The sequence below is a fragment of the Coregonus clupeaformis genome, chromosome 11 (genome assembly GCF_020615455.1).
Source record: "Coregonus clupeaformis isolate EN_2021a chromosome 11, ASM2061545v1, whole genome shotgun sequence".
Taxonomy (NCBI): Eukaryota; Metazoa; Chordata; class Actinopteri; order Salmoniformes; family Salmonidae; genus Coregonus; species Coregonus clupeaformis.
This window is the reverse complement of record NC_059202.1, coordinates 40,432,914-40,445,871: the sequence shown is the minus strand read 5'-3', so window position 1 is coordinate 40,445,871 and position 12,958 is coordinate 40,432,914. Positions and strand designations below refer to the sequence as shown.

Here is a 12,958-nt window from a genome sequence, read left to right as displayed (position 1 = left end):
TTAGTGGTGTTGCAGACTCTGGGGCCTTTCAGAACAGGTGTGTATATATACACTGAGATCATGTGACACTTAGATTGCACACAGGTGGACTTTATTTAACTAATTATGTGACTTCTGAAGGTAATTGGTTGCAACAGATCTTATTTAGGTGCTTCATAGCAAAGGGGGTGAATACATATGCACGCACCACTTTTCCGTTATTTATTATTTAGAATTTTTTTAACAAGTAATTTTTTTCATTCCACTTCACCAATTTCGACTATTTTGTGTATGTCCATTTACATGAAATCCAAATAAAAATCCATTTAAATTACAGGTTGTAATGCAACAAAATAGGAAAGATGCCAAGGGGGATGAATAATTTTGCAAGACCTGACACAAAATGTAGAAATAGTAGCTTACTTTGACAACAATTCAGTGAATGCAGCAAGTATTAGATAGAGACAGATAAAGAGAGAAGATAAAAAAAAAAAAAAACTGTTCAGAGACAATTTTTAAAAGTACACCATTTCCCTATAAGATTTGTAGGACAAATTCATGTCACACTGTCACTTGAGTGTTTGCATTTAGCCTACAACATGCCATGAAACTTCTTGAAGCATGGCCCTATCCTACATAGTGGCACAAAATGTAAAAATAGTACACCAATTCAGTAAATGCAACAAGTATTAGATCGAGAAAGATTCAGAGAAAAAATCCAGAGAAAGAAATCTAAATGCACCCACACAAAGTAGGCAATTGCATTGACAAATATTCGTACTTCTGTAACGAAGAAAATAGCAGCCTACTTTGACAAGAATTCAGTGAATTGGACTCCTAACACTTTTTAAAAGGCTGTGTGGTACATGGATGAATGATGGGACTTGGGGCAGACACACTCCATGGAAACGTTCCCCTCAGGGGTGTGCTCTCCCTCTTACTCTCCCACTGCTTCCTCCTCTCCCTCTGCTTCCTCCTGACCATCTTCCTCCTCCTCCTCCTCCTGGACACACCTACTCATTCAAGGGTTTTTCTTTATTTTTACTATTTTCTACAGCCTGGAGGTGTGTTGGGTCATTGTCCTGTTGAAAACAAATGATAGTCCCACTAAGCCCAAACCAGATGGGATGGCGTATCGCTGCAGAATGATGTGGTAGCCATGCTGGTTAAGTGAATTCTAAGTAAATCACAGACAGTGTCACCAGCAAAGCACTCCCACACCATAACACCTCCTCCTCCATGCTTTACGGTGGGAACTACACATGCGCGATCATCCGTTCACCCACACCGCGTCTCACAAAGACACGGCGGTTGTAACCAAAAATCTCAAATTTGGACTAAAGGACACATTTCCAACGGTCTAATGTCCATTGCTTGTGTTTCTTGGCCCAAGCAAGTCTATTCTTCTTATTGTTGTCATTTAGTAGTGGTTTCTTTGCAGCAATTCAACCATGAAGGCCTGTTTCACACAGTCCCCTCTGAACATTTGATGTTGAGATGTGTCAGTTACTTGAACTCGGTGAAGCATATATTTGGGCTGCAATTTCTGAGGCTGATAACTCTAATGAACTTATCCTCTGCAGCAGAGGTAACTCTGGGTCTTCCATTCCTGTGGCGGTCCTCATGAGAGACAGTTTCATCATAGCGCTTGATGGTTTTTGCGACTGCACTTGAAGAAACTTTCAAAGTTCTTGACATTTTCCGGATTGACTGACCTTCATGTCTTAAAGTAATGATGGACTGTCGTTTCTCTTTGCCTATTTGAGCTGTTCTTGCCATAATATGGACTTGGTCTTTTACCAAATAGGGATATCTTCTGTATACCACTCCACCTTGTCACAACACAACTGATTGGCTCAAACGCATTAAGAAGGAAATACATTCCACAAATATACTTTTAACAAGGCACACCTGTTAATTGAAATGCATTTCAGGTGACTACCTCATGAAGCTGGGTGAGAGAATGCCACGAGTGTGCAAAGCTGTCATCAAGGTAAAGGGTGGCTATTTGACGGATCTCAAATATGAAATATATTTTGATTTGTTTAACACTTTTTTGGTTAATACATGATTCCATATGTGTTATTTCATAGTTTTGATGTCTTCAATATTATTCTACAATGTAAAAATAGAAAAAATAAATAAAAACCCTTGAATGAGTAGGTGTGGCCAAACTTTTGACTGGTAGTGTATATGTCGGTCTGATGGATAATCAGTCAGGATACAGTGCACAAAAATACGTTAATGAATATGTTCATAGATGTCATATGAGTGCCACTGTGGGGGCATCTACCCTAACACGACAGCTAAGCTGTCAAATAATAGGAAAACTAGGCAATGTATAGCCTATGAATATCTGTACCTAGAAAACATGACAAACCATGCCCTAAGCCCAACAGATAAACACAAATTACTCTAATCTTCATTTTGGTGGCTAGTTAGCAGGTTGTCCAAATGGCTAGCTAGTTAAAGTGACAGCTGTGGTTGACGCTTTGCAAGCACAGCCCAAATGTACTGCCACACACAACTTTTCTTGCCTGACAGACTAGCTAGCATCTTTGGCCATTTCCATATGAATTACATCAGTAGAAACAAGACAAAACAACCAACTAGTTAGCTGACTATATACAGCTAAACACTGCAACTAATTTATTTCCATGAGACAGAGAGCAATCATTCGAGCTCCTTCTCCACTGCTGATGTGCTCACCTGTACCAACCAAGTGATCATGACAGGACTTGCTAATAATCAGAGCTATTCCCCAAATTTCACAGAATCAAACATTGACAACACCAAACATATCTGCTATTTACTTATTTCACTCACCTCAACATCATCGCTTTCAAAGTGCAAGGATGTGTCCGAATCCGTATAACCAACCAACATAGATAAAGCCTCTTCCACAGTGAATAGTCGTGGATGTGTTTGCGCCGTCGTTTTGAGTAATTCAATGATTTTTTATTTTAAAAGTCAAATGACAGCATACCCTGTTTTCCGGTTTCTGATTGATGACAACAGACACACGAATATGACAACAGGTTGTTAGCAAGGTCATTTTGCGTAGTTGAAACATTGTTAGAAACACAAGGCCCTTCACGGCCGCTATAGTCATTTAAAGAAAGGCCATTGACGGCCGCTATTGGTTCTAAAGGGATAAATGTCCTAAAGCAAAAATATACACAAATAATACATTATCTGATGAAATTGCTTTAGAAAAGGGCACAAGACAGGGATGTCCCCTCTCCCCCCTCCTGTTTGCACTGGGAATTGAGCCGCTTGCAGAAAGAAAGAACATTTGTTGTTCCTTGAACACGAGACACTTGCATTCAGTCTGCATGGTCAATGCAGGACATGCAACAATGTTGATGACAATGATGCTGTTTTCACTTTGATTCTTAATATCAACACTGTGGCTCCGTCCGACGATACCCCCGGACAGGGCCAACCAGGCAGGATATAACCCCACCCACTTTGCCAAAGCACAGCCCCCACACCACCAGAGGGATATCAACAGACCACCAACCTACTACCCTGAGACAAGGCTGAGTATAGCCCACGAAGATCTCCTCCACTGCACGAGCCCGAGGGGGCGACAAACCGGACAGGAATATCACGTCAGTAAGCCAGTGACATACCCGTAATAGGCTCAGAGGCAGAGAATCCCAATTGAGAGACGGGAACCGGCCAGGCAGAGACAACAAGGGCGGTTCGTCACTCCAGTGCCTTTCCATTCACCTTCGCACCCCTGGGCCAGACTACACTCAATCATAGGACCTACTGAAGAGATAAGTCTTCAGTAAAGATTAAAGGTCGAGACCGAGTCTGCGTCTCTCATATGGATAGACAGACCATTCCATAAAAATTGAGCTCTATAGGAGAAAGCCCTGCCTCCAGCTGTTTGCTTAGAAATTCTAGGGACAATAAGGAGGCCTGCGTCTTGTGACCGTAGTGTATGTGTAGGTATGTATGGCAGGACCAAATTGGAGAGCTAGGTAGGAGCAAGCCCATGTAATGCTTTGTAGGTTAGCAGTGAAACCTTGAAAATCAGCCCTAGCCTTAACAGGAAACCAGAGGCTAGCACTGGAGTAATATTATCAATTTTTTTTATTCTAGTCAAGAGTCTAGCAGCTATGTTTAGCACTAACTGAAGTTTATTTAGTGCTTTATCTAAGTAGCCGGAGAGTAAAGCATTGCAGTTGTCTAATCTAAATGTGATAAAAGCATGGATTAGCTTTTCTGCGTCATCTTTGGACAAACAGTGTCAGATTTTTGCAATGTTACGAAGATGGAAAAAGCTGTCCTTGAAATGTTCTTGATATGTTCGTCAAAAGAGAGATCAGGGTCCAGCGTAACGCAGAGGTCCTTCACAGTTTTATTTGAGACGACTGTACAACCATCAAGATTAATTGTCAGATCCAACAGAAGATATCTTTGTTTCTTGGGACCTAGAACTAGCATCTCTGTTTTGACCAAGTTTAAAAGTAAAATATTTGCCGCCATCCACTTCCATATGTCTGAAACACAGGCTTCCAGGGTAAGCAATTTTGGGGCTTCACCATGTTTCATCGAAATGTACAGCTGTGTGTCGTCCGCATAGCAATGAAAGTTAACATTGTGTTTCCGAATGACATCACCAAGAGGTAAAATATATAATGAAAACAATAGTGGTCCTAAAACGGAACCTTGAGGAACACCGAAACTTACAATTGATTTGTCAGAGGACAAACCATCCACAGAGACTAACTGATATCTTTCTGACAGCGTTTCGTATACATTATTTGTCTTCAGGAAGGCAGTGAGTTGCTGCACAACAGCTTTTTCTAAATTTGAGAGGAATGGGAGATTCGAAATATAGGCCGATAACATTCTATAGTTACATTATTAGTTTGTGTATCTTACATCTGCAAACAACTAGTTTGTCTTTTCTAAGCAAGTTGGGCCTAAATCTTGTTAGCCACTAATTGTTAGCCGCTAATGCTGATCGCTAATGCTGATCGCTAATGCTAATCGCTAATGCTAATCGCTAGCTAGCTAATAAATGTACTGAGTTAGAGCAAACATAATTAGCCATACAGCATGATAATACCAGTGATGGTGTGGACCTAAATTAGCATGTTGTTGGTGAAACAATATCTTCTAAATCAAAGAGGAATATGCGAAGTAAGAATATGTTAGCTACATGAAGTAGCTAAGAGAAAACATTAAATGTAGCCAAAGAATATAGGGTCCCCTAGGAAACACTTATCAACATGTTAGTTCCTACCCTGTCACAATAATGCCTCCCTGCCTTTTTCATTCATTGTCATGTCAAACAACACTGTACTATTATTTGTTAACTATAGAATAGAACAATCATTCTACTTCCATGATTCCAACAGTTCACCCAAGTGCTTTGCCATAAAGAATTGATGAAAATGCAGACATTTTTGGGGTTGAAGTTGAATTTGTATTTGTATTTATTATGGATCCCCATTTGCTGTTACCAAGGCAGCAGCTACTCTTCCAGGGGTCCAGCAAAATTAATAATAAATAATAATAAATGCCATTTAGCAGACGCTTTTATCCAAAGCGACTTACAGTCATGTGTGCATACATTTTTACGTATGGGTGGTCCCGGGGATCGAACCCACTACCCTGGCGTTACAAGCACCATGCTCTACCAATTGAGCTTCAGGCAGTTATACATTTTTTAAAACATCACAATACATTCAGATTTCACAACATATTAAGTGATTGCCCTCAGGCCCCTACTGTACTACCACATATCTACAACCCAAAATCCATGTGTACTTGTGTGTATAGTGCGTATGTTAGCGTGTGTTTGTATGCATGTGTCTGTGCCTATGTTTGTGTTGCTTCACAGTCCCCGCTGTTCCATAAGGTGTATTTTTATCCGTTTTTTAAAATCTAATTTTACTGCTTGCATGAGTTACTTGATGTGGAATAGAGTTCCATGTAGTCATGGCTCTATGTAGTACTGTGCGCTTCCTATAGTCTGTTCTGGACTTGGGGACTGTGAAGAGACCTCTGGTGGCATGTCTTGTGGGGTATGCATAGGTGTCAGAGCTGTGTGCCAGTAGTTCAAACAGACAGCTCGTGCATTCAACATGTCAATTCCTCTCTCAAATACAAGTAGTGATGAAGCCAATCTCTCCTCCACTTTGAGCCAGGAGAGATTGACATGCATATTATTAATGTTAGCTCTCTGTGTACATCCAAGGACCAGCCGTGCTGCCCTGTTCTGAGCCAATTGTAATTTTCCCTCTTTGTGGCACCTGACCACACGACTGAACAGTAGTCCAGGTGCGACAAAACTAGTATTCTGTTATGCAGAGCACGCTTTTTATACGCTTCTCCCATCCGCTACTGTTTCATTGTTTCTAATCCAGGTTACTCCAAGCAGTTTTCTCCTCAACTTGCTCTCCACATGAGGTTTAGGGTTTAGTGAATGACTTGTCCCAAATACAATGCTTTTCGTTTTTGAAATATTTAGGACTAACATTCCTTGCCAGCCGTTCTGAAACTAACTGCAGCTCTTTAAGTGTTGCAGTCCTTTCAGTCACTGTGGTAGCTGACGTGTATAGTGTTGAGTCATCTGTATACATAGACACACTGGCTTTACGCAAAGCCAGTGGCATGTCATTAGTAAAGATTGAAAAAAATTAAGGGGCCTAGACAGCTGCCATGGGTAATTGCTGATTCTACCTGGATTTTGTTGGAGAGGCTAGGGCTGTTGCGGTGACCGTATTACCGCCACACCGACGGTCACGAGTCATGAAGGCAGTCAAATTCCACAAGACCGTCACGGTAATTAGGCTTCTCCAAGATCTGATGCTGCTGATGGTCATTAGTAGTCTACCAAACTTACTAACTGCCTGGTACTCAGCACTCTATTGTCCCTCTAATCACTCTGACATCAATGCAAATGTTTTCTAAAATCAAACACTTCATGAGTGCAACATTTCTATAGGCTATGCAATTCCGGGAGAAAACAGAGTGATGGCCGCTATTAAAAAGAGGAGGATCCCATCAGCTTTCTATAGGCTAGGCCTACTATATTTATTTCTCAACTTTCCTAATATTAAGCACATTGCTTATATTTACAACAGGAGTATAGCCTACCTGGCTGGCATGAAAATAAACCATGGGGAAAAGCGTCTTCCATTCGCTATTTAAGTGCATAGATGACATGTCTGTTTTGATGCAGGTGCATGATAATGGTCCATTCTAAATCAAAACAAATGTCACACATATATTATTTAGTATACAGTGAGATCCCCTGCTGATTTTGTACGTTTGCCCACTGACAAAGACATGACCAGTCTATAATTTTAATGGTAGGTTTATTTGAACAGTGAGAGACAGAATAACAATAAAAAAAATCCAGAAAAACGCATGTAAAAAATGTTATAAATTGATTTGCATTTTAATGAGGAAATATGTATTTGACCCCTCTGCAAAACATGACTTAGTACTTGGTGGCAAAACCCTTGTTGGCAATCACAGAGGTCAGACGTTTCTTGTAGTTGGCAACCAGGTTTGCACACATCTCAGGAGGGATTTTGTCCCACTCCTCTTTGCAGATCTTCTCCAAGTCATCAAGTTTTCGAGGCTGACGTTTGGCAACTCGAACCTTCAGCTCCCTCCACAGATTTTCTATGGGATTAAGGTCTGGAGACTGGCTAGGCCACTCCAGGACCTTAATGTGCTTCTTCTTGAGCCACTCCTTTGTTGCCTTGGCCGTGTGTTTTGGGTCATTGTCATGCTGGAATACCCATACACGACCCATTTTCAATGCCCTGGTTGAAGGAGGTTCTCACTCAAGATTTGACGGTACATGGCGCCGTCCATCGTCCCTTTTGATGCGGTGAAGTTGTCCTGTCCCCTTCGCAGAAAAACACCCACAAAGCATAATGTTTCCACCTCCATGTTTGACGGTGGGGATGGTGTTCTTGGGGTCATAGGCAGCATTCCTCCTCCTCCAAACACGGTGAGTTGAGTTGATGCCAAAGAGCTCGACTTTGGTCTCATCTGACCACAACACTTTCACCCAGTTCTCCTCTGAATCATTCAGATGTTCATTGGCAAACTTCAGACGGGCCTGTATATGTGCTTTTTTGAGCAGGGGGACCTTGCGGGCGCTGCAGGATTTCAGTCCTTCACGGCGTAGTGTGTTACCAATTGTTTTCTTGGTGACTATGGTCCTAGCTGCCTTGAGATCATTGGCAAGATCCTTCCATGTAGTTCTGGGCTGATTCCTCACCGTTCTCATGATCATTGCAACTCCACGAGGTGCGATCTTACATGGAGTCCCAGGCTGAGGGAGATTGACAGTCCTTTTGTGTTTCTTCCATTTGCGAATAATCGCACCAACTATTGTCACCTTCTCACCAAACTGCTTGGCAATGGTCTTTTAGCCCATTCCAGACTTCTGTAGGTCTACAATCTTGTCCCTGACATCCTTGGAGAGCTCTTTGGTCTTGGCCATGGTGGAGAGTTTGGAATCTGATTGATTGATTGCTTCTGTGGACAGGTGTCTTTTATACAGGTAACAAGCTGAGATTAGGAGCACTCCCAAGAGTTGCTCCTAATCTCAGCTCGTTATCTGTATAAAAGACACCTGGGAGCCAGAAATCTTTCTGATTGAGAGGGGGTCAAATACTTATTTCCCTCATTAAAATGCAAATCAATTTATAACATTTTTGACATGCGTTTTTCTGGATTTTTTTGTTGTCTCTCACTGTTCAAATAAACCTACCATTAAAATTATAGATTGATCATTTCTTTGTCAGTAGGCAAATGTACAAAATCAGCAGGGGATCAAATAATTTTTTCCCTCACTGTATGTAAAGACAATATTAAATCAAGAATAGTCTGATGGGTGACAATATTAGCCTATCACTTGTGAATTATATATTATCACTTGTGAATAATGCCCAGCATAAGAAACAATGCCTTTTTTTGCAACTTTTTCTAATCATAGTCTCACACCTCATGTAGCCTACCCCATAGGCCTATATGTTTTAATAAGGTTTGTATCACAACTAAAGTGGCCAAATAACTTATTAAAATTAAGCACATTAATCCGCTTTACAATGGGTTTAGAGCCTAACTGGCATATATAAGCAGTGCGTGAGTTTCAAGTTCGGGGAAGACAATTTTCACCATAAAAATGCACCTTTTTTAATAAAAGCATTACATGCATAATTGCATTTGCGGTCACTTTTGATAATGGTGTTTTCCGCTAATGGAACATTAGCTCTGTAACAATGACGCTGTGAGTCGAGAAGCAGGTGCAACGTTTAATAAAACAACAAACGTGGCGATATAGCTTGAACACAGGAACAATACTGACTGAGGACTGTACGTAAGGGAGGGACAGATAAAAGGGAGGTAATGAGGAAGGTAATGGAATCCAGGTGTGAATCATAATGGACACCAAAAAGAGCCTAGTAGACAGTGATGAAGATGGAATACTCACTCCTGGCCTAAGGGGTGGAAGATCACGTGACCGTCCCTCTGCTCTTGTGGATCCCGGATTCAGACATGCCGGACACCTCTGGAGCTTGTGCCCTCCTTCGGATTGCGCAGCACACTCAGGGAGAAGGGCACAACGCAGCATTCCGGGCCGCAAAAGGCATGGATTCTTTAGGGTGCATTACGGCCACAAAGGAGATGCCATTGTGAAATTCGAGGCATTATCAAGTGCTTGTCAAATTGTGAATGAGAGACTATTGGAGTGTGTACAGCCTGCGCAAAAAAAACAAAGCAGAGCTCATGCCTTAAGATACTTTTTTCAAATCATCATTAGTCTCATCATGCAGCCTTACGATGCATAAAAAATCAAAAGATATAGCCCAACTTTTGTAGAACAACTAAAGTTACATGAATAACTCTAAATTTAGCATATAGGAGTACCTATTTCTTTGTTAACCTCTCAACACAGAATAGCCGCATGTGCGCACTCCCTCAAATCGTTTGGAGAAAATATGTATATTTTTTTCAGCTTTGTTAAGTTGTATTCTTCATACTGTGAAATAATATAAAATAATGCCATGGAATTATAAGCAAATCTTGTCTGCTAAATGAACTAGTGTAGCCCACAGCCATCTGGCATACCCACATCAGGACCTAACATAAGGACAACTCAGAGTATGCTATTATTTTCTTCTGAAATAGACATGCTTCTTTAGACCTGTCTAAAATAAATAATGGATTTATTGTGAAGGTGTAGGCTATATTACATGGATTTATTCAATTTTTTAAAATGGCTTGTAGGCTATGTGTGGAAGCAAGGAGATGCACTACCCTCTGTAGGAGGCCGAGCAGTTGCCATACCAGGCGGTGATGCAACCAGTCAGGATGCTCTCGATGGTGCAGCTGTAGAACTTTTTGAGGATCTGAGGACCCATGCCAAATCTTTTGAGTCTCCTGAGGGGGAATAGGCTTTGTCGTGCCCTCTTCACGACTGTCTTGGTGTGTTTGGACCATGATAGTTTGTTGGTGATGTGGACACCAAGGAACTTGAAGCTCTCAACCTGTTCCACTACAGCCTCGTCGATGAGAATGGGGGCGTGCGCAGTCCACTTTATTTTCCTGTAGTCCACAATCATCTCCTTTGTCTTGATCACGTTGAGGGAGAGGTTGTTATCCTGGCACCACACGGCCAGGTCTCTGACCTCCTCCCTATAGGCTGTCTCATCGTTGTTGGTGATCAGGCCTACCACTGTTGTGTCGTAGGCAAACTTAATGATGGTGTTGGAGTCATGCCTGGCCATGCAGTCATGAGTGAACAGGGAGTACAGGAGGGGACAGGAGGGGACTGAGCCCCCGTGTTGAGGATCAGCATGGCAGATGTGTTGTTACCTACCCTTCTCTCAGCCAATCATCAGTGCTGTGCTTGTTGAATATCCTTCCATATAAGCGTGCTGAAAGTCTGTTGTCAAGTTGTTTACTGTAAAATAGCATTGTATCTGGTCAAACACAATTTTTCCAAAAGTTTACTATGGGTTGGTAACAGGCTGATTGGTCAGTTATTTGAGCCAGTAAAGGGGGCTTTACTAATCTTAGGTAGGGTAATTACTTTTGCTTCCCTCCAGGCCTGAGGGCACACACTTTCTAGTAGGCTTAAATTGAAGATATGGCAAATAGGAGTGGCAATATCGTCCGCCATTATCCTCAGTAATTTTCCATCCAAGTTGTCAGATCCCGGTGGCTTGTCATTGTTGATAGACAACAATACTTTTTTCACCTCTTCCAAACTTACTTTACGGAATTCAAAATTACAATGCTTGTCTTTCATAATTTGGTCAGATACAGTGCATTTGGAAAGTATTCAGACCCGTTGACTTTTTCCACATTTTGTTACGTTACAGCCTTATGCTAAAATTGATTATACCCCCCCCATCAATCTACACACAATACCACATAATGACAAAGCAAAACAGGTTTTTAGAAAAATGAAAAAATGAAATTTACATAAGTATTCAGACCCTTTACTCAGTACTTTGTTGAAGCACCTTTGGCAGCGATTACAGCCTTGAGTCTTCTTGGGTATGACGCTACAAGCTTGGCACACCTGTATTTGGGGGGTTTCTCCCATTCTTCTCTGCAGATCCTCTCAAGCTCTATTTTCAGGTCTCTCCAGAGATGTTCGATCGGGTTCAAGTCCAGGCTCGGGCTCGGCCACTCAAGGACATTCAGAGACTTGTCGAGATGCCACTCCTGTGTTGTCCTGGCTGTGTGCTTAGGGTCGTTGTCCTCTTGGAAGGTGAACCTTCGCCCCAGTCTGAGGTCCTGAGCGCTATGGAGCAGGTTTTCATCAAGGAGCTCTCTGTACTTTGCTCCTTTCATCTCTCCCTCGATCCTGACTAGTCTCCTAGTCCCTGCCGCTGAAAAACATCCCAACAGCATGATGCTGCCACCACCATGTTTCACCGTAGGGATGGTGCCAGGTCCAGGTTTCTTCCAGATGTGATGCTTGGCATTCAGGCCAAAGAGTTCAATCTTGGTTTAATCAAAACAGAAAATCTTGTTTCTCATTGTCTGAGAGTCCTTTAGGTACCTTTTGGCAAACTCCAAGTGGGCTGTCATGTGCCTTTTACTGAGGAGTGGCTTACGTATGGCCACTCTACCATACAGGCCTGATTGGTGGAGTGCTGCAGAGATGGTTGTCTTTCTGGAAGGTTCTCCCATCTCCACTGAGGAACTCTGGAGCTCTGTCAGAGTGACCATCAGATTCTTGGTCACCTCCATGATCAAGGCACTTCTCCCCCGATTGCTCAGTTTGGCTGGGGCGGACAGCTCTAGAAAGAGTCTTGGTGGTTCCAAACTTCTTCCATTTAAGAATGATGGTCCACTGTGTTCTTGGGGACCTTCAATGCTGCAGACATTTTTTGGTACCCTTCCCTAGATCTGTGCCTCGACACAATCCTGTCTCGGAGCTCTACGGACAATTCCTTCGACCTCATGGTTTGTTTTTTGCGCTGACATGGACTGTCAACTGTGGGACCTTATATAGATAGGTGTGTGCCTTTCCAAATCATGTCCAATCAATTGAATTTACCACAGGTGGACTCCAATCAACTTGCAGAAACATCTCAAGGATGATCAATGGAAACAGGATGCACTTGAGCTCAATTTCGAGTCTCATAGCAAAGGGTCTGAATACGTATGCAAATAAGGTATCTGTTATTTAATTTGAATACATTTGCAAAAATTCTAAAAACCTGTTTTCGCTTTGTGATTATGGGGTATTGTGTGTAGATTGATGAGATGTATATTTAATTTTTTAAACAATTTTAGAATAAGGCTGTAATGTAACAAAATGTGGAAAAAATCAAGGGGTCTGAATACTTTCCGAATGCACTGTATACTTGAATGTGTAGTGTCAGAGTTTGTTGCTGGCATGTCATGCCTAAATTTGCTAATCTTGCCAATGAAAAAAATCATTAAAGTAGTTGCCAATATCAGTGGGTTT

General features: G+C 41.8%; 1 protein-coding gene across 1 annotated transcript in view; it reads left to right on the top strand.

Moving 5' to 3' along the window:
- LOC121577385 (homeobox protein aristaless-like 4) overlaps positions 1-12,958 on the top strand; it is an 81,609-nt gene that overhangs the window by 17,140 nt on the left and 51,511 nt on the right. Inside the window, exon 2 of the mRNA XM_045223630.1 lies at positions 3,668-3,685. Coding sequence (XP_045079565.1) covers positions 3,668-3,685 — 18 coding nt within the window. The remainder of the gene's footprint in view (positions 1-3,667; positions 3,686-12,958) is intronic.